General features: G+C 39.2%; 1 protein-coding gene across 10 annotated transcripts in view; it reads left to right on the top strand.

The window, feature by feature from the left end:
- The window catches only part of PTK2 (protein tyrosine kinase 2), a 195,015-nt gene that overhangs the window by 91,316 nt on the left and 77,206 nt on the right, over nucleotides 1–26,493 (top strand). For all 10 annotated transcript variants that reach the window (XM_054167180.1, XM_054167181.1, XM_054167182.1 and 7 more), the window contains 3 exons: nucleotides 6,623–6,710; nucleotides 22,131–22,210; nucleotides 23,707–23,769. In XM_054167180.1, coding sequence (XP_054023155.1) covers nucleotides 6,623–6,710; nucleotides 22,131–22,210; nucleotides 23,707–23,769 — 231 coding nt within the window. The remainder of the gene's footprint in view (nucleotides 1–6,622; nucleotides 6,711–22,130; nucleotides 22,211–23,706; nucleotides 23,770–26,493) is intronic.

Consider the following 26,493-nt stretch of genomic DNA (forward strand, 5'->3'; position numbering starts at 1 on the left):
TAGTTGGTAGCTCATTAGGGAGGGTTTGTGCTGCCTTTTTCTTGTGGTTTACATTCATAACCACAATTTGTGCAAAAATTGCTACTTACTTTAAAGGTGACACACCTGCAAAACTTTTGGGTACTTAAAAAAATTTTTCTATACTTAATTGCTTGCAAATGGAGTTACTTTATACTAGTAGATGTCAAAGGTATTGGTCTTCAGTTTATAAATTGTATTTAGGGGCCCAGTGTTAAGAAATGCAAAAAATTCAAACAAGTTAAGGTTCAAAACTTGGATTTTAGAGATGTTGCACGTTCTCTTCTTTGCATGCTACATGTTACTGGGTTTGGGAGGTGCATCAATTATTTCTCTCCAGAAATTTTTCTTTGGTAATACTGTGAAAACAGAGCTTAGGAAGTAGGGGATTCCCGAATCCTGTTCGTGACAGTATTGTTGCGTATGAGATGTGAATAATTTGTGCTGTGGGAGTTTGCTACATAGTGTACAAGTGTCAGTTCCCATTTTATTATGCGGTGCAGCTCGCATTGTACACATTGGAGAGCAAAGTTAATTGGTTTTAAAAGCAAACTTGGATGATTGTTTTGAAGTTTGTGGGAAGGAGTTGTATAAAATACTCATGAAATCTATGATCAGATGTAAATTATTCAATACCTTTTCAGAGTGTCATTTATGTTTTATTGAATACATGCAGCCTGACATACCTCTTAAACCCACAGATGTTTGCTGTGCATAATCAAACAACTGCTGTCTTGTTTGTAATCTCATAGCAGAGAGTTTAATGTCATATGACAGTACTTGTAAAAATACTTAGGATGGTAAAGGGGGTGAAATCTTGGAATGGTTCTTAAATTAAAAAGCTTCCTATAGTGTTAATAAATCAGCAACTGCCTCTGTGTGATTGTTTTATTATTTTTTTTCCCTTGGTAACCTAATTTAAGGGTTGTATATTCACAGTGTTCAGAAATGAGATCTCTGCTCTTCTGGACTAACCCAGATATTAGAAATTACACTGATGGACACAAGTTAACTAGGATAAAATCCATCTCCCATATACATGCAGCTTTTGTTTGGTGCTGTACTGTTAATCATGCAGAGAATGAGCTAGTGAAGGAGAGAAACAGGGACATCACTCTGCTTTAAATGACGTAGCCGCAGTTAGAGCTTAGGAAAAGTAAACAGTGGACTTCAGGGCAACAAGGTCACCAAAATTTCCACCACATTTTCTTCCCTCTTCTGATGTTGTTCAGTTGCAGGAGCACAGACAATTTAGCTTTGTCAGACTGCTAATAGTCTGACTTGTGTCACAAAAGATGAACAGGAAATCATTGCTTACCTGGAAGTCTTTTTTCCCATTCTCACCTTCGGTTTTATATAGTACTCTGACCTTCTTCCTGCTATAAAAAGACTTGTATTTTGCATGAGATAGCAAAGGTTTGAACTGCCTGGTGGTAGGCTTTGTTTGTTTGAAATAAAAGTCAGTAAAGACCCAATACATTGTTTTATAACTAGGAAGAGGAGAGATTGTCACTGAAGGTCATCCCAGAAGCCTTTCATTGACTGTGCCTTCATCTTCACTGTACCTTCACTTCCAGAGTGTTTGCTAGTGAACCGTATCAAACCAAACAGCTGTTTTCCATTTTATTTTGTTGTCTGACAATGAAGATAATTCCATCCAGCATCAGAAAAGTCCAAATGTATCTAAATCATGATGCCAAAAATGATCAGTTAGTCATTGGATGTGCTTGCTTATTTATTTGTAGTAGTTTAAGAAAATAAGCATTCTGGAGTCTGCTGTTTTATGTCGTCTTGGATAATACTGTCTTAAGAGCTATGCAAGATTAGTACTAGAGAAGTGCTGCATAATTTGAGTGTAATTCCATGCAATTGCTTTAGAATAACTACAGTGTAGTCTTTTAAATGCAGTCTGAGAGCTTTATTTGTTACTGGATTTCAGTAATGCTGCTGCTGGTTGATATATTTTTGCAGTAGCATAAATTGTTAATTGTTCCTGAAGCATTTGCTTGTATGAAGTCCTGTATACCTGTGGATGTGAGATGATCTCAAGCAACAAGTGAAATACAAACAAAATCCCTGGACTTGTTAATGGGAAGGCAGGAGAGACTGGAGTGGATTTGTTTGCCTTGGGTTTCCTTTCAGTACTTATGCTAGCAAGGCCTGTGTCAACAAAGAAATTCCTTTGCACTTGTAGTATTATTATTATTTTAATGATGGGTTGTTTCCAAGGGCATGAGGGAGAAAGGTGAAAGAGCCTTCCTCCCTTAACCTTCATCTTCACCTCTGTACAGCTAGGTGAACTAGGGTTAGCAGGATGTGGGACTCTTAAATTGCAGCTTCAACTCTCATAATTGCTTATAATACTGAGCCTTAAACAGCAGTCTAAAAACAGTGCGCACCAAACCATTGTTTTATTTGTTAGTCCTCTTTGGCCCACGAGGGAAATCTCAAGAGGTTCAGGTAATGTTATGTCTTGGAACACACTTTGTTCCAGTTCTGTAGTTAAGGTTTGCAGGTGTAAAGCAGGTCCTTGTTTGTAAGTGATATTTATGCATTGGCCCTAACAGGTGGAAGATGCCCCAAAGCTTAGCAGTCGTCTTCTATAAGTTTTGATAGCTGCAGTACAAATGTCTTGGCTCTGACATAAAGGCCAGACCACCTGTGGAATGATTTAATGACTACATTGATCTAACTGCTCTGTATTTCTTTTCAATGCAGTCTGCTTTCTTACTCCTCTTGCTTCCAGTTATCCACACCTTTTTCTTTACTTCTATGATCCTTAGTGCTTGTCTGATCCTTTAGAGAGCTGTTTCAATTCATTGAATTCACCCAAGGCTCCTTCTTTGTCTGCCATTTTTTTTCCCACCTTCTCCTTTCTGGTCACTGCATTAGAACCTGCTGGAAGCAGCCTATATGGTTAGTTATGGTGAGGTTATCTCCATCCGTGCCACAAGATACTATGAATTGATGTTGTTTTTTAGCTCCAACTGCCCAGGTAGTGCTTTTTACTCCAAGGGAAGCTCCTAGCACTGCTTAGTAGTGCATGTTATGCTGTGGACAGGTTACTTCACCATAAGCCTGTTAACTATTGATGCCCACCTTTCTGCAGGACCTGTAGTGTGTGTCAATGTGTCCATAGAAGCATTTATACTGCAGTACAGATGCAGAGCAACAAGTAGTCCTCTAGTTTTATCAAATATAGGGGAGGTATTGCTGGTATACTTGCTTAAAAAGCAGACCAGATTAGTGAAAGACTTTTTTCATCCTCATCTAATGGCTGCATTTCAAAGACAGTAGATTTAGAGGATATTGAAAAATCAAGTCCATCCTTGAGTGGGCCCTTGGGAATCAGATTTTTTGTTCCCATGGGCATAGTCAGAGATTACATTATAAACAGGTAATAAAAATCACTCTCAGTCACTGTCCCAGTCGAGCTGTTTTGCCCTACACAATTTTCACATGAGATGCTTCTCTGCTCCCTGCAGGGGGGCTGGACTAGATGACCTTTAAAGGTCCTTCTCACCCCCAAAGCATTTTATGAGCCTGTTACAAAAAGCAGTACTTGTTATGGCTCCTCACTTAAGGCAGCAAGTCTGTAGAAGGAAGGCATTTGCTCTATGTGCTAATTTTTTGTTAATTCTAGAGAGTAAGGATGTTCTACAGCCTAGTCCAGATCAGGGCGATTGAGACAGTATGTAAGATACCAAAGGTCTGAGATCAGTTCCACAAGCATTTTTTTCTGGTCTGAATAGTTTCTTATTTCTGGCTTGTGGGATGGCTCAAAAATAGGAAAAGAGGTGGTGTGGAGTTATCTACCAGCCAATATTTGTTCTTGGTACACTGGGAAACCAAATAAAGGATTCTTTTCATTTGTATAATGTGAACATTCTAGCTCATCTTCAGTGTCTACTGTTAAATAAGATATCTGAAACACTTGCATTGAAAAGGTCCCCTTGGTCAGGCACTTGATACCCCAGTGGTGAGATGACAGTGGCTCACTGCCAGACCTGCACCCAGCACTCTTCTCAATGCAGCAGAGGAGAAAAATAGGATCAGAAAATGTGTGCATTAAAAATAAAGAGAGGTCACTTACCCAGGGTGGTCACAGGCAAAAGTTACTCAAATTCAAGAGAATTCATTTATTGCAAATTGAAATAGATTTGAGTAGCAAGAAACAAAGAGGCATTTAAAAGAAATTTTTCTCCTCATTCCCTTTTTCTCAGCCCCACCTTCACTGCTGACACCTCCCTGGAAGAGCACAGAGGTGGGCATGGGGGTTTTGGGCAGTTGTTCACAGCCCCTCTGGGCTGCTCCTCTCTCCTCACACCTCTCCCTGCTGGCTCTTCCCCTGACTGCAGCCCTTCAGGGACCATATGTTTCTGCCTGGCCACGGCTCCTGTAGGAAGCATTCCCCTCCTGCAGCCTGGGGGCTCTCCCTGAGCTGCAGGGGGCATTTCTAGTCCAGTGTGGTCCAAAGCTGCAGGGGACCCCTGCTCCATGCCTGCAGCAGCTCCTGTCCTCCTGCTGCTCCATACCTTTGCTGCTGCTTCCTCCTTCTCTGCCTGTGCCACTTTTGGCCCTTTCTGAAACCTGTTTTTCCCACAGTGCCCCCAGCTTAGCTGAGGGACTCATCTGTGTCCCATTGTGGGGCCAGTGGAGTTGGCTAGGATCAGTCTCTTGTCACAGAGCCCTGCCCCTGGAGCGCCTGCTTGCCAGTACCTGTGTACCCAGCGCAGGTCCCTCAAGTGTACAGTAGGTACACTTATTAACTTACTCTTTGCTTTGAAGTAGTTGAAAATACCTTTTCTTTCATCTGCCCCTGCAGTGCTGTGTGCTGGCATTCTGTCTTGTGCACGCATGAAGTATGTAGAAATGCATCCAGGTAAAGCCATAGATTTGTGCTCAGAACAAGTGGCCAGTGTTAGTACGTAGAATACTGGATATCTGCTATGTATCATGAAATGTAAACACTGATCTGCAAAGGGAAGTGGTTCTGTGGGCCTTCTCCACTAGCATAATTTCTGAATTTGTCTTAACTGGGACCTTTTGTTTAAATATGTCTCATTCATTGTATCCTGGAATGGTTTGAGTTTGAAAGGACCTTTAAGGATCATCTCGTACATCTGCCCTGCCTTGGTTGCTCAAGTTTGACCCCATTCAACCTGACCTTGAATTCTTCCAGGGGTAGGGCATCCACAGGTTGTCTAGGTAACCTGTTCCAGTGTCTTGCCACTCTGATTATAACATTTCTTCTTTATGCCCAGTCTAGATCTGTGACTAGCACGTGTTCTCTGCTTGTCATGTCTATCCTACAGTAAGAAGGCTCTTCAGTTTAAGGGCATGTTTTCTGCACACAGGAAGACTGTATACGCTTTCCTTCATTTCATAAACTCATCATACTATGAAAAACCATCATTCTACATATTCCTAGTTTGTGTACAGTGTGTGTGCATGTTTACAGTTTCTAAGTGGTTTTCTTATTTTATTGAGAAAATGCATTTTCATTCAAAGCAAAGAAGGATCCTGCAGCCTCTGTTTGCAGTGGAATCCTAAGGAGCAGTAATTCCTAGTAATTTTTATCAAATCCCCATCAATTCTTGATTACAGGCAGCCAAATCACTTCTCAGGAAGTTCTTGTCCTGCTGAAAGCAACGTTGAAACAATGCAGTATTTGGTCTTACCGTCATGAGTAGATGGTTAAATGTACTTATTTTGGGGGAGGGCTGTCAAGAGTTTTGTACTTGGGGATGTGTATTGACATACCCAAATGGATGATGATAGGAGAATTTCATTGCAGAAATGTGTTAGAAGTGGAAGCATGCAGTGTGTCAAACATTGGGCTGTTGCTGCAGGACAACCCATAATACGAATTTAGTGTTGGTCATGGATCAAGGATAGTTCTGTATCTCCCTCTGTGATGAGCTGTTAACTTGAAAAATGTGACTGTCATGTTGAAAACTGATTCGTTTAGCTTTTGTGTGCATCTTGACAATGAATGAGGAAGTAGGAAACCTTTCACAGAGAGATGTTTTCAAAACCTCCAAAACAATTCTGGGTTGACTGTTACAGCCCTAGATCAGGGGAGCAGAATCATGTTCTTGAGTTAAGCTTTTATTTTATCTGCATACTGGTGGTTCCCTGGTGAGTACCACTGCTTGTAACATTATTGGGAGAAGGGGAACCTGTGTTTTACGTACCATACATGTGATAACCAAAGCTAAAAGCTTCTGCCAGAGGGACATATCAGTAGTCATGGTTGATCATCTGCTGTCCTCATCTCATTGGAGGCCTCTCTCCCTGTGGATATGGACCTGATAGCTTACCTGCTCGAAGTCTTGATGCTTCAGTCTTCACTGCAGCTTTGAGAAGGCAGCAGGAGTTTATGTTGCATTCTATTACAAAGGTCCTTCATAAATACCTTTATGAAATGTTAGACGCTACATTCCAGTTTAGTTCTTTGAGTAGTCAAAACAGGGAGTGCTCCTTAGTTTGCTGAGTTTGTTTTTATCTTTTTTCAAGTATGTTTGAAGACATCTTGTATTTGTAAGGAAAACTCTATTCTTGTTTTTCTCACTGGTTTAATTTTCTTTTGTGTGCTTTTCAGATATGAATTGAGAATTCGGTATCTGCCCAAAGGATTTCTGAACCAGTTTACTGAGGACAAACCAACTCTAAATTTTTTCTATCAGCAGGTATGTTCAGTTCTACTCCTTTGGGTGCATTTACTGAGTTAGAATTCGGAAAATTCTGGATTTATTTATGCAGATAACATATTACTGCAGAAACATAAACTGGCAGAACTTAAGATTGTGTATATAAAGCAGAAAGGGTATGAAGCCCATAACAGTCCCCTCCTTGAGAAGTGGTGAAGAATATTTTCCAAAGATAAGGTGATTCTGCAGTTATTTTAACTCAGATAAAATTTACTGTTGTCAGATGGCTTCTTATACTTATTTCACACATTATTAAATTGCTGAGTTGATTTTTTTGCAAGTGCAAATAAGTAAGCAATTTCACTACAACCATGGAATGCTTTTCTAGTCATTTTATGGAGTGTTGTCATAACAGAGGTGGAATAAGGTAGGAGAGGTGGGGGGGAGAGTACTTGTGAAATCAGCTCAAATGGAAGAGCTCAGGAACTATACCATGAAGGCTCTGGAATTTGGGTTTTAAATGAGATTTTATTTTATTTTTTTATCTCATGGCTAATGTTAGCTGGTGTTCTATTGTAAACTGAAAATCAGAGCTTCTTGTCTCCTTGCTCTGCCTGCTATATGATTTTATTTTTTTTCCCCCTCTCCTTCCTTCTTTTCCACCTTATCATGAGGTATTTCTAAATCCTCTTCTTTAAAAGTCACTATTTTTTGTTCTGGGGTATTGTAAGGTATTTGGGTCTCCATTATCATGGGAATGAGGTGCATAATTTGCCAGTACTGTCACTCTTCATGATTCTGGTTTGCTCCAACTCATCCTCTTGAAAATTAGGACAGTTACTTTTATGTGGTAAAGTGTTAAGGCAACCCAACTGATGTATTAAAAGAAGGGAGGAAACGGGTTTGAACAGTAACACTGCTTATAAACCACACCTGCAACAGAGGGAGATGTAGAAAACAAGGGAAGCCAAATTTTCACCTTTTGTTCCTCTCCGATTGTCATTCCCACAACACTTCAACATCCTCTTTTGCTGACCACAATTCTGAATCAGACACCATGTGGCATGTAGGCAAGAAGAACTGAAGGCACATAAGTCATATATGCATTTGAGCTTTCTGCACAGAAATAACTGATACAGATGAAGGACATAGGACCCAGATAAAGGATTTTTTAAAAATCCAACAGAATAACACTTTTGTAATCAAATTTGCTTTGACTTTCCTGTATACCAAAGATACTGCTGCCCTGTGCATTATAAATGAGTAAAAGAGGTTTTGAGGGCCAAATGCTGCCTGTGACTAAATCATTGTTTTTGAAAGTGAGGCTGAGAACCTATTACTAACTTGGTAACATCTAAACACGTTGTCTGACTTACTAAAAACATACAACATCAAATAAAAAAGTTCATGGAGAAGTAAAAGGAATATGATGACCTCTGCTGCTCCTGAATGTCATCATTTTCTTGAATTAGTATTGCGAGCAGCTGCATTGTTGAAAAAGCTCAAAGTTGAAGAAAGAGACTGAATCCTCACGTGTTCTTCATCTTCCAGAAAAGCACAGAACATTTGTAAAGATAACAAGATGTTGCTGTAATCACTGAAAACAGACATAGCTTATTCACACAGTTAAATGAAAACACAATTAAGAGGCTGTTAAACTGCAAACTGGCAGGCATTGGGACTGTCACAGGCATGACTACTCCCATTCACCTCAGTGAGTGCATTGCCCTGTGTGAATTAGCGCAAGCAGTTAAGTCTTGTCAGCTTGGACTTAATATGCAAATTTTTGGGGGCCTTAATTGTGACTGAGGATGCTGTGACCTTTCTTAGTTTTGGATATTCTTTGTTTTGAGGGTCTTGGACACATCAAGAACCTGTGACTGGAAATGTTTGTAGCTTGCTGTCCAGCCGTTTGTAACTGGTGGCCTTCCTACCATCTGCAGTGGGTGTAAACTGTGCTAATTGAAAGTATAAAAGCCAGACACTTAACGAGACTTTTCATCAGAGTGCTTCTGGTTTGCAATCTGTACAGCAAAGGATTAAAATTAGTCTGTGTAAGGGGGGACCAGGGATCTTGTTTGTGATGTCAGAATTAGTTGTACTGACACCATGCAGTTAGTCAAAGCATCTGTGTTTCAGGCCGTGCTGTAGCTTTGAGACTTGAGATGGAGTAGGCACAGATGCTTAGGCCATTCTTCTTGACTGGAGTTGTGTGTTCACATCACAGCTGAGAGCTCTAAGCAGCAGTCTAATGCTAAAATGTCTTTTTAACTTGTCTTTTTGGGAGGTGTCAAAGGGTAGTGGATGACAATTCATTCTTCAGAGGGGTCTTCTTTTTTTCTCCTTTTTTTTTTTTCCCCCATTAAGTGGAGCATTTAGGTAGTGATACTGCATTGACTGCACTATTCCCCTGGGCCCAGCTGTTTACAATTTCAGCCAAATTAGGCAGACTGGATCCCACCCAGTGCTGTTTGAATTGTGAGCATAAGTATTTTAAAGAAAAAAAATCAATGCCAGATTTATGGTTGTCTGCACAGTTGGCAGATGCTTGCTGCTAGGTTTTATGTCCCAGGCTTCAGTTGTGTCCTGCTGTACTGTATACAGATCTGATCCATAGTGAACTCTAATCCCACCCCCAAACCTTACACATGAAATGCTCTGGATTGCTGAGTAGAAATACTGTAAGTTACATTTTTTCAGTAAATAACCTTTTTTTTTGTTCGGTCGACTGTTCTGTAAAACTCAAAAGAATAAAGATGTGTCTTATGTCAAATGTTACATTTTCCAAGAAAACTTCAGAGGAAATAAGTATTAAGGTCCAAAAGGAGAACTAAAAATCAGGAGGTTTCCAAGTAATGAGTATTAGAGAATTAAATTGCTTAGTTGCTTTAAATAAGTTTGGGTGAGATTCATTGCAAGTGTCTTCCTTTCTTCTGTTCCAGTGAGATGGCTGTTGGGAGGTGGAAATAAATGGGGTAGGATTTGCTCTTTTTGCCTTAATAGCTGGGTGAGGAAGGAAAGCCATATCTCGCATCAGGACAGAATGCAGCTTTAAAAATGTTCATATAATGAGAATCAGACGTAAGCTATTTGAATTGCCTTCCTCTTATTGTGGGACAAGAGCCTGCACACATTTATCCTTGAATAACATGCTAGCCTCCAGTAATTGGAGATGGTTTATCCCCTGATGAAAAGGGAGTAAGCATCTGTATGAGGGTGGAGGGGAAGCCAGCTCTTAAGTATCAGCTGTTCCATTGTTGTTGTCCCTGTGCTTCAAGCAGACTTAAGGTAACTTTTGGGGTGTTTTTTTAGATCCCGAACAACCAGAAAAGGTGTGTGGGGGTTCATGTGGTTGTTGGCTTTGTTGCTGGGGTTTTTTTGGGGGGGTTTATCAGTCTAGAATCTTCTCTGTGCTGCCTTATTGTGGTGGGTTGAAATTAACCCCCAACTAATTTGGAGAAACTACCCCCCAAAATAAATTGACAAACTATCTGAGTTTGGGATGGAAGCGAATGAAGTTGTATTTACAAGCAAACTGCAATCTAGAGATATGAAATGCAATGGATATGTACAAAACATACAATGTGTGTACTCTACATATAGTTACAGTTTATAAACAACACAGAAAAGCCCCTGCATGGCTCCAGGGGACCCATTCACATCCTCCCCCACTCCCTCCCTCCTTCCCATTACCTCACACAGTAGTCAAAACAGAGATACCCCTGGCAAGGCCACAGGAGAGAGAGAGAGGAAAGTTGCAAGCAGAAGTGACAGAAGAAGAAAAGAGAGAAATAATTGTTTATGCCTCTGCTCTATATACTGTTAGCAATCCAATGAATTTTATAGACCTCATCATTATTTTTCCTTTTGCATCCAGTGGTAATTTATTTTATTTTCAGTCTTTGCAGTCAGGTTCTAGGTTAAAGTTCCCCCTTCAAACTGTAACACTTATTTAGCCTGCAATGTGGAGCTGCCCTGGATGTGGATGTAGATACAATAAAGGAGACCATAGGACTGGACTGTGTTTTGGATTTCTTTTTAAAACAAGCCAGTTTGTGTAATGCAGAAAAGGAGGAATTGCAAGCAGAGAGAGGATGATCTCAAAAGTTAGGGCACGTAAGTGATGTTCTGTGAAATACTGAGCTAAATTTTGTGCCACAGGGCTTCTGTGTTTCACCAGATGAGTAGAATGCAGATTCGTTTTCATAAGAAAACTTTTTATTTTTAAAGAGAGAAATGATGCTTGTTTCCTTCTTAAAAAAAAAAAGTAACTCTAAAGAAAGAGGGTGCAAAGTTTATTTTGGGTAAATGGCACTTTCCCTTCCTCTGTAGTGTCTGTAAAGCTAAAACTAGTACTTTCCTCTATATTGTGGCAGATAAATGCATCATGCAAAATAAATTATCTTCGTGTAGGAGATTTTAACAACATGTAGGAGATGTTAAATCCAGGCAATTACTGTAATAACTTAAAGTTTTATAAGACTTAGTTGCATGAGATATAATTTGAAGTGCAGGCTGGGAATTGGACTCTTTAACCTAATTAAATAACAGCGTCTCTTATACCCTAATAAAAATAGGAGACCTAAAGCAAATGACTTTGACAGCAAAAGCTTTGAAGAAAATCAAGGACAGAGAGAGAAGAGCTGGCATTGTTCCTGATACTGTCAGCCTATTTAAATCAAAAGAAACAAACAAAACCAAACCAAACCCCACAGATCTTTCAGTAAGAATTCATGGTTGACATACAAGCCGTGCCCTACGGAAAAGTGGTAATAAATGTAAGAATTGCAGCTGCTTAAAGTATTTTCTAATATATACATACTTTAAACTACTATAAATTAAACTGAACATCACCTGCTTGCTCCTTACAGCTTCCAAAAGTAGTTACAAGTGAGATATTCTTCAACAGGGTTTGGTTTCTTGAGATTGCTGAAATTTACTATTTCTCAGAAAGTACTCACTTTTTAACTACAATAGCTGATTTGCACTCTCAAAACTATGCAAATGTTCTGGTTGTAGATCTTGCTGTTTATATTGTTGTGGAGCTAATTCAGTCTCTTCCAAATTTTCTGTGAGATGCCTGCTTACTGTTAGCAGTGCCGAATAATAGGAATGTAAAACACACTTATATTCCTCAATTCCTCTTGCATAGTCAAGCTCAGTCTGTAGAAAAATGGCTGCTTTGATTTAAAATGTCCATCTGTCAGCTAGAGTGGTGAAAGTAGTGCTTGTGGACTTTCCTGAAGTTGTGTAAATTGCTCTTAATTCAAGAAAACAGATTTAAAATGCTTAGGACAAATTTCTGTGTACTGATGTATGGATATGTAATCTTGCAAAAATATTACTCCAATTAGTGGACTAGGCTGTACACAATGCACATGAGAGGCACAAGAAAAGCTGACTCCTGATGATGTTTGGACTCATTTGTTCTGGAAAAGGAATATTCTGTGTTGGAAAGAAGTATAAAATCAGGTGCTAGCAATGTGTGTGTAGTACGTTGAGTGCTCTATGGCTCCCCAGAGTATAGTCCTACTTTATGCAAGATCTGGGAGGCAGCAGTGTGTGTTGCAGTGACATCTGGAGATAAGCCCACTCGGACAGAAGGGATCATTCCTAACTTATGTCCCTAACAATGCCTCATCAGAAGTTGATTTTCCCCCTTACCCCATCTCTCTAATGCCCTTATTATTAACAGAGGAGCTTCTAAAATTAGTTAGAGATGTCAGAGATCACCTCTAGATAATATAGAGACTGTGACCTTGGAAGACGAAGAGGAGGAGCAGCTGGGGCAGATGGCAAATGAATGTTAACCTGATACCGAATCTGTGCTTTTAAAACTCCACTAGAAGAGTCCAAAGCTTTAATTTTCCCTAATGTAGAGTTCTCTTTTGTAATAAGTCTGGTATTATTAAATGAGCAAGTAGGGGTGGAAATGCATATATGTTTCCTTCCTGTGCATGTTTTAAAAACTACTGTTACAATCATTAAGGTGGCTCCTGAAAATACTGCTGATATTAAAAGCATGCTTTGGGCTTTCTGTGCTTGTGGTACTCAATTCAAAGCAGGTGAGGCATGAATCTTTGAGATTTCTGTGACTGTAGTAAATGTGGGTTGGAATCCCAGTTTTTTCAAGCTGGTTGTTCTGATTCTGTATTGAAGAAAATTCAGTGTCCTGCCAGAACCCACTGTTGGTAAATGGGGGGATGTCTCTTCTGCAAGAAGATGGAGGAGTGTTTTCCTTCTACAGTTTGGTGATTACAAGCAAGAGCATTGGGTGATTGTTTAAGCTTACCTAACTGTGTTTCTGTCCCAGACTACACCATGGCATTTCTGTGGTGCATTTAATGCTGCAAGAAAGATTACAGTGGAAAATACACTTGAGATAATTATGTCTGATAGGGTACCATGGAAGAGGTATGTTGTGCATTATGGTGAACTTGCATATGGTAACATGCTGAAAGTGTGGAACAAAATGCAGTCTGCGCAGGAGTACTCTGGACACAGCAACATCGTTCACTTTGAGTGTGAAATTGTGGGGAAAACAAATGTGTGGTACATGCATCAATCATTGTCAGAGTCACGTAAGTAGTTGCTGAAGGTCAGGTTTTCTGTTGGTATCATCTTACAGAAGGTGGAATTTAAAGAGTGGTAAATTGCAGAAAAAAAATATCACTGGGCTTCCATGGGACCAACATCACCAGAAGTAGTGTGTGGTGGTGTAAAAAGAAGAACCTGATGAGCAGTGTGTGGTGGCTGAAAGTGAGCTATTACATACACCAAACACCAACGCTTTCAGGAATTAGAATCCTGAATGTTTAAAAGCAGGTGCTAGAATACACCTTCTCTGTTAAAAAGGAGAACAAATAATTATTGCAGATACAGGAGGGCTGTATTTGTTAATATAAAACTAAGCAAAATTACATAATACTCTAATATTAAAAAATAAATCTAAAAACTTGGATGTAAGACAAATGGATGGGGAGAAAATGATGTAATGTGTGACTCTTGTTCTCCATGCTTCATTAAATTATAATTATGATTGTTACACTACTTAATAACTAGAATACAGAAGACATTTTGCTTCTTTGTTTGCTTATCTAAATATCTTTCCTAGTGGTGGTGGTTTTTGTTATGCATGTAACTCTTTAGGGGGGGTATTTAATCACTGAAGTGCTCTTATAATGCAGTTTTCAAAGCAGTGCCTCTTGGAAAAAAAAAAAATTAATGAAAGTTAAGTTGTGTAAGTAGGTCATAGACATTGAAAGTAAAGCAAGAGAACTGGATTGCTTATTTTTAAACTGTCCTCCTGAAAAACTGGATATTATCCTGTGGGGAAATTTCTTGGTAACGCTAAATGAGCTGCAAAAGCCAGGTCTAGTGGCTAATAGTTATTTGTCTGTTTTGAGACTCCATTTGCTAGTACTGCTGATAAAGAATTTTCACAGTAGTTACACTTGAAAAGAAAACCCAACAGAAAGTTCAATCTCTTTACTTGATTTTTGAGGATATAAACAAATCTAAACCTAAAACACGTTTAAGACACAGCAAGAAGTATATTTTAAATCCCTGGAAAGCATTTGTTACTAAGTTCTCAATGATTTTTCTCTTGTCCTTAATAAAGAAATGTAAATCTGGTGTGGTGTTTCTATGACGTGCACTGGCAAGATGGCTTGTCAGCCTGAGTGAATGTTTTGCTAAAATACTGCAGCTGCATAAAAAAATGGTGTGCAGAAAAATGAAGCAGATGGCTTTTGAAAGTAGCAGCTGGTATATAAAATACGGGGCCTGTGATAGATTTCTTCTTAAACCATGTGCACTAGCATAGGGCTATTCTCTAATTTCTCCATCTTCACAGACATGGGCTTTCCTGTCTGCAATTTTGATTTTAAATTATACCAGCTGGAATTTGTTAGCCATTTATAGGAAAGTGCCCATTAATTCCTAGTAAATGTTGAGAAGTTAGAAGTTCCACCATCAGTAATTTGTCCATTCAAGTAAAAGAACAAGTATTTTAGAAGTCTGACATCAGAAATGAAAGTGGGCTTTTGTTTACATGTCTGTCCTTGTGCAAAAAGCTTATTGGTTCACAGTTCAGTGTTCATCTCCTTTCTTTTTTTTTCATTATGATCTAAGAGGATCTTTGAACTTTTAATGCTAGAAAGACTAGAGACAGAGATTTTTGTTCTGGGTAGCCAGTGAAGAATAGTGACAAAAAATATTTTAAAATATTGGTGCTGATAGATGGTAAATGAAGTCAGTTCTCACCATTAATATGTCAGGAAATACATTATGGCACAGAATTATGTTGGTCTTACAGTTCTTGTTTGCTTTAAATACTACTGTTCGTCCTAAGCGTGTATTCATTGAACACAAGTAGTGTGTGTTAGAGAGGGAGTGACAGTTTTGTTTCACTTTTTATTTTCTCAGGACATGTAAAAGATTTTTTTCCTGCCTCTGAGAGGTGTATTTGTGCTTGACATGCACGTTTTTCACACAGCGTGTCCTGTTCTTGTACTACACTGTAACTGTTGTAACCCCGGAGTTAACTACAGTTGTGAAGCAGAGGTCACACTAATTCTTATTCATCAGCCTGTGAACAAGAAAATGCAAGTACAGTTAGTACTTCCAGCGCTGACATTGTAGCAGTATTTCTCTAGAAGCCTGAAGTAGTTTGGATTTCCATTATACCATGTTTAATGGAACTTCAACAGACTTATCCTTTCTCTTCCAAAGCATACACCTGCTTGACTGTCAGTGTAATTTAAACTTGTTGGAACATTTAAAAATCTTAGGGAAAAGGTGCTTGAAATCTGTTGCAGTTTGAGCTGGGTGTCCCCTGATGTGTTCACTTCCTGTGTCCAGAAGTCCAGCCCAGAGGGATGGACGCAGGAAATTGTGTGTATTTCCTACTGTAATTCTTTGCACCATTATAAGATCCAGTGCGGGGTCTAGCACTTTCTCTTTTCTTCCTCCTCCTTCAGACGGTAACTGGGGGAGATGTCTGCTGGCTTTGGGCCTGCTAGGCCCAAGGCCACAGGGGGATGGACAGTCTCAGACCTGGCCAGCTGAGACTAGCCCAGCAGAGGGAGGGGGAAGAAGGAGCCCTGGGGGTCTTGGGTGTACCCTCAGGTGGGGATGGGATGTCTCTGGGTTTATTTTGGGATCTTTCTTTGTCACTGCGCTTTGGGTTTTCTGTAAACATTCACTGCTTGCTACTTAAACTTTCATCACTTTTGCAATCCGTTTGTCTGAGTGTTTTATTCCTGCCCGTGGTGGGGAGAGGGGGGCTGCCTCAACCCAGCACAAAATCAATACCGTAGTTTGTGTCAAGAAAGTATTTTTGTCTTCCAATATACTTTTTTGTCCTCTGGGAGTTCAGATGAGCACATTCAGCTAGAATGCAGAGTAGTTAAGTAAGTAGAAGCAGGTGTGTTGCAAGGAACATAAACCAGTGATTCACTTAGGATGTACTATTTTGAGATTTTGACTGTTACCAAGTTAAAAGTATGTAGGTGTTTAGCAATATAACATACAAATTCATGATCCTAATAAGTGTTGGCCTTGTTAATCTTTATGCATTTTATTGCTAGAACATTGTGACCATGGACTATTTGAGATGGTTGAAGGCTTCACAAAGTCTTGCCACTGCCAGAGCAGGTGGTCTCTAGTATGTGGTGTAACTGCAGTAAAGCCACAAAAGTTTAGCAGCAGGTTTCATTGAGTTGGTGGAAATTGGTGTGAGTGGGTGCTCTGGTGTGTCTTGTTTGGCCAGTTGAGGAGGTTTTTTTGGGGTGGCTTTTTCAAAACCAGGGTTGTGTGACAAATTTTGTATAAGTTAGGATTCTCTTACAGACCAGGTAAAATTAAGGTACATTAAATAGCATCCTACTGATTTATTTTTGTGGTTTAGGCATTGGAGAGATCCCATTCTGAACAACTGGTATAGGAGCAGAACAGCAGCAGTAGTAGCTGGTCTGCTTGAAGAGTATTTATGAGTTGATGCGTTCTTCACCCTTACTCCAGGCGTTGCATACTGTTAACTGAACTTCCCGGCCTTAAGTCAAGGTCTGCACATACCACCAAGGAGAGCAGTTCTGTGGGGATAACATGAGGTCACAGATAAGAGCATCTCCAAAACCCACAGATCAGGATTCATCCTCTCAGTATACTATTTCTGACTTTGTAGTAAATAGGAAAAAATGGTATGATTCTTTAGGTTCTCTCAGACTTCAGTTTTTGTTTCTTTGTATGTGTATCGGCTTTATGCTTTTATAGACAGAGCCTGTTTTGTCTTCAACAAAAAAAATTCTTATTTCTCTCATTTAACTATATTAGTGACAATAATAAAAGTAATAATTGAACAAACACAAAAGACTTCTAGGAAAACTATTCAATTGCCTTGTGGCAGTGCACTTAATTACCATTAAATTATCTCTTGCATTTAATATTTGTTCAGGCATTTTCCTTAGGAGGTTACAGAGCTCATGCTGAACCTCCTGCAAAATTCTTATCTAATCTTTGCACGAGCTTTAGCACTTACATTGATCTAATGCCATCTCAAAGAGAATACTCAAGAAAAATTAAAGGCGATAAAAGAAGTTCTCATTAGTATTCTGGGAGTAGAAATTGAATCTGCCTTTTATTTCGTTGCTTTGTACTTACTGAAATTTAAAGAATGTCTGGAAACAGGTTTTGGGAGGGAGGGGGTGGGAACAAAAAAAGAAAAACCAAGATAAAATTAATTTCTTCTATCAATTTATTACTTTTGCTATCTCTAGTAGGACACTGCTCAATCCAGTTGGACCCAAGATTATGGCCATAGGCTTCCTGAAGTTTACAAGCGCCTTCCAAAGTTGAAGCGCCACAAAAATGGGATGTATATCATGTACATGCAAGTGGTTCATGATAATCAAGTGCTGCTATTAATTTTGATAAGAGGATGTTATGACTGATTTTGTCAACACTGCTATTAGTCACTTATGCACACTCTACAAGAGTGTTTTATGTTTTCATCTCTTTCCTCATGTGGATAAAGGTATTCTTACCCCATTCTTCAAGTTCAGTAATGTAGTGAATTTGGAAGACTTGAAACTCCATGTTACTGTACCCTGGAGCTTTAGAAACAACACGCACCCCACACAGTAAATCAGCAAGGGAGAGTTTATGTTGGCTGAAATGTGAGGTGGAAGGAGTATATGAATTTACTCTACCTTTGTGAGGTATCTCTGTACATGTTTTCTGGCCTGGTGTGTGCAAACAAAACCAACCCTTTTTTCTGCTCATCATCTTAAGAAACCTATGCACTCAACTAGGCAATTGTCTTCTTGCAGCATTTTGGTGAAAATGTCTGACTTGTATCTTGCAAATAAGCTGAGAATTGCAACATGCTACTTCTCCTCCCTCCCCCCCCCCCCCGAACTGGTGGATTTGGGACAGCTTTTAACATCATTTTTTGGCATGTTCTGTGCCTGTAGTTGCAGAGTCAAATTGGGAAAACATGACTGGAATTAGTGAAAGCTCACAAGCCAGAAGGCAAGATGAAAAAAACCCCAAACTTTAAATACTTGAGTAATGTTGCTTAGTTATTTATGGGATAGTAGTTATTTGGGGATAGCAGCATTTTAAAATATGTTTGCATGAAACTGAAGATATTCTTAAGCTGTTTAGTTTAACAAATGAATTACTTCAGTACTGGGATCTACAAGGCAATGAGCTGTGAAGATAAATGAATACATATTGGATTGTGGTATATGAGCACCCTCAAATTAGCATAGATTCTGCAAAGGAAAATACATACATTAGGGTAGGAAAAAAATACTTCACTGTGGACAGTTCTTTCAGGTGTCTGAATACCTCAAGGAATAGGTGGATAACAGCTCTGTGATTTTTGTGGTTATACAAACTTTTGAAATGACTCAGAAAAAGACATATGTAGTTCAAAGGAAAAAGCCAATGGCTGTTGTAATTTGGGTGGATGTATGGCAGGCCCAGCTATTGGATTTTGTGAACAGGTGTGTTAGCTTTTTAGATGCAATGACTTGGTCTATACATGCAGGTGAATTCTCAGGAAAAGGAGAGTGAAATGAGTACAACTGAAGCTCATTAAGCCTCCGTATGGTTATTGAAAACAACAAATAAATTGTAGTTTCTTTTAATCTGATGCATTTCTGGAATTCAGGCATCCATATAAAAACTGAGCTTATGTAGAATCTGGATCTTAATTTGTTTCTTACTTTTCAAGTATCCCATGTATATGTACAAACAAGGAATACTGTTCTGTCTGCCACCTGTGCATACAGCAGAACTCACTTATGGTTATAACATAGGAGTCTGAAAACTACATTTTTGATTTAAGTGATCTGTGCCTGGGTCTGACAGTTTGCATATCCTTAATGATGAACAGAAGTTCTCATTTAATTTTCTGTTTAAATTACTACACTGTGCCATTTGGTAGTTCTAATTTAAAGTTAAAAAGTCCCTGCTTATAGATTTTCTCTTGGAGAAATAATATGCCATTACCAACAGGTGCAGTTCTGCAGTAGAATGAAGAGTAATTGTAAATGGCTGCTAGCCGAGATTAAATACTATGCCAAAGCTGTGCGTTTTTGTCTTGTTGGCAGAAGTGGCCTTTCCTGGGAACCTTTATTCCCATGTTGGCACTTGATGATACCAAGCAGTACAGGCTTGACAGAAGTGCTCAAGCTTCTGGACTGCCAAATTTCTTGAAAATGCTTCCAGGTGTTGTAATGATTTTGAGTACAAGAGAGATCAAGCTTCTGCAGAAAGCCCAGTGGAGGACCACAAAGGTGAAGGTTTACAGTGTCTCCCCTATGAAGAAAAGCTGAGAGAGTTGGGACTGTTCAGCCTGAAGAACAGAAGGCTCAGTGAGAGTCTTATCAATATCTATAAATACCTGAAGGGAGGTTGCAAAAAGGAGAGAGTTAGCTTCTTTTCAATGGTACCCGGGACCAGAGGTTCCTTCTGAATATCAGGAAACTTTTTTACTGTGAGGATGACTGAGCATCACCACAAGGTACCCAGGGAGATTGTAGTGTCTCTATCCTTGGAGATACTCAAAAAAGCATCTGGATACAGTTCTTGGCAAGTGGCCAACCTAACATGGCTAAGTACCCCACTAAACCATATCCCCAAGCATGTCTACACATCTTTTAAGTATCTCCAGGGCTGGTGACACTTCCCTGGGCAGCCTCTTCCAGTGCTTGAAAACTCTTTCAGTGAAGAAACTTTTCCTAATATCCAACCTAAACCTCACCTTTTGCAGCTTGAGGTAATTTCCTCTTTCCTATCCCTTGTTATCTGGGAGAAGAGATCAACCTCCACCTTGCTACAGTCTGCTTTCAAATGGTTGTAGAGAGCGAGGTCTCACCTCTGCCTCCTTTTCTTCAGACTAAATAACTCCAGTTCCCTCAGCTGCTCCTCATAAGATGTGTTTTCCAGTCCCTTCACCACCTTCATTGCCCCTTTCTGGACATGCTTCAGCACCTCAATCTCTGCCTTGTAGGGAGAGGCCCAAAGTTGAATCCAGTATTCAAGGTGCAGCCTCACCAGTGCTGAATGCAAGGGGGAAAGGTCACTGCCATAGTCCTGCATCCAGAAGTTGAGGCCGACACTCTGGTTTTGTGTCGTGGTTGTTTAATGTGCTGTTTATGCTTAGTCAGGTTTGGTGGCACAGCAGCTACACTGAAGGCAATCCTGGATTACTGGGCCTTGCCTGGTGTGGCTGAGCAGGAAGCCCTTGGCACTGCACTTGGCCTGCAGCTGCCTGGGGAGCTGAGAGCCTGAGGTGGTCACCCACCCACCCAGGCTGTACAGGAGCCCCTGCACGTCAGCTTGGGAGAGGCCAAGCTGCTGGCCTGGAAGGTGCTGGTCCCTATGTTGTAGGGAAAGCAGCCCAGCTTCCACCCCCACCCCATGGCATGGCCTGGTGCACTGGCTTGCAGAACCCCCTGCCTGGTTTACTGCTGGAGGGGGCAGCTGCTGCCACTCTGGCTCCCTGTTGATGCTTGTAATGCTGAGTACCTGTATGAGTTCAAATATAAAAAGCTTTACTTTATGTTGTAGCTGTTGTAGTAATTTCTTTTTGCACTCTCAGTTTATCATACTTCTTTTTCATGTCTTTCAATAATGAATTTTTTTTGCATTTCATAACTAGAAAGGTCTTAAGTGTTTGTTGCTTTGTAGTCTAGGGCTGGATCCAGCTGTCACGCTGGTGATGGGGGAGTGCTGTTAACTGGAGGATGGTGACTGGAGAGGACCTCCAGCTGTTGAATCTGCTGCTGCACTTCCTTTTAAATTACCAATTTCATAGTGGTAGCAGTTTGAAATAGCTGTTCCTGCAGCTTGTCATCGCTCAAAAAAACCATTTTGTGAAGTTTTTTGCTTTCAAAACATGTCATCTCCTCTGCTCTGCAAGTCAGTTGTAGATCTTTGTTGTGTTTCAGGATGTCCTGCAACTTCAGGATCTTAGGCTTTAGAATCTCAATAGCAAGTTTATTATTTCGTTAGGCAGAGGATAACATGAGCCATTAAAGAAAAGTTCTGCTTCTGCAGAAAATTTCTGTTGCGTAGAAGACAGGATTTGCAGAATCAGGTTCTTAGCAGTAGTTGTGTTCTCTCTTGCTGTCCTTTTTTGTTGTTAGTAACTTTATAAATTAATGTGGTGAAAATATTACCTAAAGTAGGCTTTCTGCCTACCTCAGTCTGAGCAAATAAAACAAGTTCAGAACACTTGATGAAGCTTTGACCCACCACAGTCCATCTTCTTGAATACTCGGCATGCTCTGTGGGACAGCTTTTTCAGAACCTCAGCACAGTGCCTGCCAGCAGTGATCCAAATACCCTGTTTTGGCCTTTTTAGGAGGGATGACCATTTGGCTATAGCGTTTGGCCACCTCCAGGTCAGAGCACACTCCTTGGCTTGTTTTATTTCCTACTTTGGGTTGTAACCACTTCATTTGACTGTTTCTTCTTTGCTAGTTCAAACATTATTTTAAGTCAATATGTAGTATGATATTTACATATTACTGTTTATTTACTACTGGTTTTGTTTTCACAATAATGCATGAACATTTGTCTGATTTATATATACAAAATTAAAAGCAGTTGACCAGGATGGTTCAAGAACAAAGTGCACATTCACATATCTTGAATGCAGGTGCAACCATCTGCTCAGCCTCCTGTGAAGATTGATTATATTTAATGTAACATAAGTAATACTGATTTAGATAAGGAGATTTAATTACAATTAATGGGTTTCTTAGAAAAGTGCAGCTCATTTGTGGGCAATGTGAATATAACTTCATTTTCTCTCCATGCACTGTAAGTAGTTACTCCAAAAAATTAAGATGTATTTATTTTAAGCTTGTTTGGGCAGCATTTTAGTCTGTATTGGCACTGAACTGATCTCTCTGTGATGCATACCTACTTCTTTTGCTGTAGGTGAAAAATGACTATATGTTAGAAATAGCAGATCAAGTGGACCAGGAAATTGCTTTGAAACTAGGTTGCCTTGAAATCCGGTAAGCTGATAATTTCATTTATTATTGACCAAGTTTCTGACAGAATATGTACGTTAATTTTGAAACTGCTTATAGTCCATCAATTTCTGACCAGTGTAGTTGAATAAAACATAATACTGCACAAAATAGTTTGAAGAAAAAAAAAATGAGTAGATTGTGTTGTAACCAGTTTCTAGTGATTTTTAAATTAATATTTATTTTAATATTTTAATTAATTACATCTTGATACTGCCTTTTGGGTGATTTCCTTATCTGAATAATTCAAAGTATACTTAAAAAACTTTGCATCTGTGGTGTTAGTTAGCAAATAGATGTGTTTTTGTGCATATATAAATCCTACAGCTAAAGAATGTAATTAAAGCTAAATGCTGCTACCTTTCCTCTTTTCATTTATTCAGTTTTTTGGGTGCTATTTTCAAATTATTAAATCTTATGGATTCTTTTGGATGGTTTTGGTGTTCTTCTCAACTGTATAAACAGCTGGAGAATATAGATAAATTTATCAGATTAACAGATCCTTGAGAGAGTTCCCAGCACAGCTTTTGAAATGCATGTTTTGTTTTTTGCTAATTTATGGAGATTTTCCAGCATGAAACAGCAGCTTCAGTTCTGCTGTTGTCTCACACAGGGAGATTAGGGATGAAGTAAAACTGATAAGAAATTAATGGCAAATGAAAACTTGTTAGCTGAGAATGAAAGTGTACTTTGAACAGTACTCTCCCAAATGAAGCAGAATTTAGGCTGATGAAATTTCTTACATAATGCAGGGGAGCCTGGTATCCTTTCTATAAGTTTTGCAGAGAAAACAAGTTCTTTGTATAACTGTGAACTCGCTAGACAATTGCAGACTTGTTGTTATCTTATTTCAAAACCTGTAATGAGTATAATAATCCATGACTGTTTTGGTAGCCAAGTCCTCCTGACTTCCGTGCTTCTCATGTTTGTGGCTCTTCAGAGCCTTTTCATGGAGATACTTCTAGTAGACTACAGATCTGTCTTTCCATAAGGATTACTGGTCTACTTTCTCAGTGAAAAGAATGATCCCAGCCTTCTTCCAACAACAGCTACTTATTTTTTATTTTTTTTTTTTTAATCTATTATTTTTTATGTGAACACGTCTGGACTGAAACTATTAGTTTTCATCACTCCTGCTTCCTCTGACTGTGCCTGTTACATGCACAGACATAAGTGCTGTTACAAAGCGTGGGGATGCTGTGGTAGTATAAGGGAGCTGCTGAAGAGCAGATTAGAGCACTGCTTTCAGTAGCAGTGTAGTTAACATGGTTTAAAGTAGCTCTGAATATGTAGTCTTGGGTATTTTATAAAATATAAATCTGGCCTGTTGCATGTTAGTAAATTATTCTTTGACCTTGTGTTTGAATTAATTCTGCCAATGCTTTCCAATGGTAAGTCTCTGAAAGATTTGACTGCATTGATGTGGTTTTAGGCTGGATCATCCAATAATTGTCACTTTCAAATATTTTTCCTGACTTCAGGAGATCCTACGGAGAGATGAGAGGCAATGCATTAGAAAAGAAGTCCAACTATGAAGTGTTAGAGTAAGTATTGTGTGCTAGACTGAGGTGTGAACATTTTCCTAACCAGGCACATAAAATTCAGTTCAGTAACTGAACATTTCTGTTGTAACTTTTTATTCTGTGAAGCCTGTTGAGATCTTTGAGTACTTCAGTAAAAGATGATGATGAAACCTGTCAAGGTATAGCGGTAGGAAGAGCACCTTTAACTGAGGTCCAGGAAAACAGGGTTGGAGATGTTTAAAGTTCTTTAATCAAGAGGCTTATTATTACTTTTTGCTATTTTGCTGATATTTATGGATTCATAAGTCTAGTTCTAAAGTGAACTTATTTCTAAATGTTTTCCTGGGCCTAGTTGCATTCTTCAGTTGCAATTCATCTGCAGTAATGTTTGAGTTACTTAAAAGTATTTGTGGTATGTTTTTTTTCTTCTGTTTGCTCAGTATGTGGATTTCCTGGATTGTGACCTTGTGATTGGCAAGCATATTATTGATCTGCGTATCACATATTTTAAGAGGACCAAGAAGCTTCCTTATACTGAAAGTGTTCTGGTTACCCAATCACGTTGTGTGGTAGATTGCTTCAGTCCAAACACGTCTGTTGGAAGCTTCAGGGCTTGAAAAATAGGTTTTGTGTATTAATTTATTGGAACAAATTTCATACACCAATGATCTGCTCTTTACCTCTAGTTATCTTTGTGAAAAGATGGTGTACGGTTTAATGTAAATTTGAGATAAAATTTGGTCTGTCAGTGAAGTATCTGTTTTTATTTTTAATGAAATGTGGGGTAAATTTTAGAGAGGTGAAATGAGAGAATTTGGAGGTGGAGGAAACTGTATGATCTTGATAGGTAAAGATAACTTTAATGAATTGCCTGCTTATTTATATAGGGCCTGGTGTTTGTGTACTGCTTCTCTACCTACCTGAAGGGAAGTTGTAGTAAGGTGGGGGTCAGGCTCTTCTCCCAGGCAACTTGTGACAAGATGAGAGGGCACAGCCTGAAGCTGCACCACGGGAGGTTTAGGTTGGATGTTACAAGCACTTCCTCATGGAAAGGGTGGTTAGACACTGGAATGAACTGCCCAAGAAGGTGGTGGAGTCTCCATCCCTGGAGGTGTTTAAGGAAAGACTGGATGTGGCACTTATTGGCATAGTCTCGTCTATGTGGTGGTGTTAGGTCATAGGCTGGACTTGATGATCTTGGAGGTCTATTCCAGTCTCAATGATTCTGGGATTCTGTGATCTATGTAGCATGTTTAAGTTTTGTATTTTGTTTCAAGTAGAGGGTTTTTAGAAGGACTTTAATTTTTTCTTGGTAGCCACTAGTAGAAATAATCCAGGCAGAGGAAACACTTAACAAAATGAAAAAGTACTAATAAAGACGAACAGGATGAGAATAGCAGAGAGGCTATATAAAGGTGACACACAGATTTGAAAATCTTGACTTACAGTCATTGGAGTTCACATATGTTCCAGTAAGAACTTGAGAAAGGTACTTTCAAGTGAACTATTTGGCAGCTCATATGCTACAGACATTAGTAATTAGGTTAAAGACTTCAGAAACAATGAGACAAAGGAAAAAACTCATAACAGATGACATGAAGTATTAATTAATAATTGTAACAGGTGAGAGTTCCTGGAGAACTCAGCATGTGGCTGCTTCCAGTTTAACAGTGCTTTGTTTTCTTTAAGTCCATGTGATTTCCAAGCTGTTCTGTGAAAGACAAAGTGAAGCAAACCCCTGATACAGAAAAATCTGGTACCTTAGTGTCATGCAAAATTGGAATTGGCAAATTGTGCACTTCAAAATTATTCTTTTGTTTGTGTGGGTTTTGGATAGGTTTTGTGTTTTGGTGGGGTGTGTTTGTGTGGTTGGTTTTTTTGGGGTGGGGTGTGTAGGTGTGTGGGGGTTTTTTGGGTTGTTTTATGTAAGAGATTTAGCTGGAAAAGATGCAGGATAAAGACTCCATAAACTGGCTATAGATTAAAATAAGCTACGAAGAGTCTGCCGAAAGTGCCAAAATGCACTAATTCGATCTTGCCACCAAGATAGCCTGCAGAGGTTTATCTATACAAGTACAATTTATTTCCTGAGGGAGGCTTTTTGTTCGGTTTTTGGTGGTTTTGCTAGTTCTAGTACACTGTAAGGCACTTAACCAGCTGAGTGCAATTTCTAAATGGCACTTTTCAGCATTTGGTGTGATTGCTTCTTGCCTGTACTTGTCAGATGTGTAGTTGATGTATATTCATCTTTGATCAGGTTTTCATACAAGACCAAATCTGGATGGGAAGTGGTAGATAGAATCGAACTGTTAAGTAGCCTTTAATAGTTGGGCTTCATGTAATGAAAGAAGAATTTTTTCATAATAAATATGAAGCCTGTTAGTGTAAAACAGAGATAATTGCAAGTACAAAAATGGGAGCTATATGAAGGAACAGCTGCAGCCACAATTTGTGAAGAGCACGTTAAAGTCTATTATGTTAATCTAACATTACTTTTTTGTTGTAACTTCAGTCAAGATGAAAAATAAAGATATATGTTGCCTAAAGGTGCTTGTTATATGACAAGTAGTATCATCTATCTGTAGTTGGTAGTTTAATAATCCTATTGAAGTTTATCCATAAGGAAAAAAAAATTAGATTGAAGCCCACAAGTAGGATGGAGTAGATGGTTAAACACAAAATGTAGAACTGTATGAACCAGGATCTGACTGCTAATTATCTTCTGGTGGTAATCAGAAAACAGAT

This window comes from Dryobates pubescens, chromosome 14 (assembly GCF_014839835.1).
Source record: "Dryobates pubescens isolate bDryPub1 chromosome 14, bDryPub1.pri, whole genome shotgun sequence".
Taxonomy (NCBI): domain Eukaryota; kingdom Metazoa; phylum Chordata; class Aves; order Piciformes; family Picidae; genus Dryobates; species Dryobates pubescens.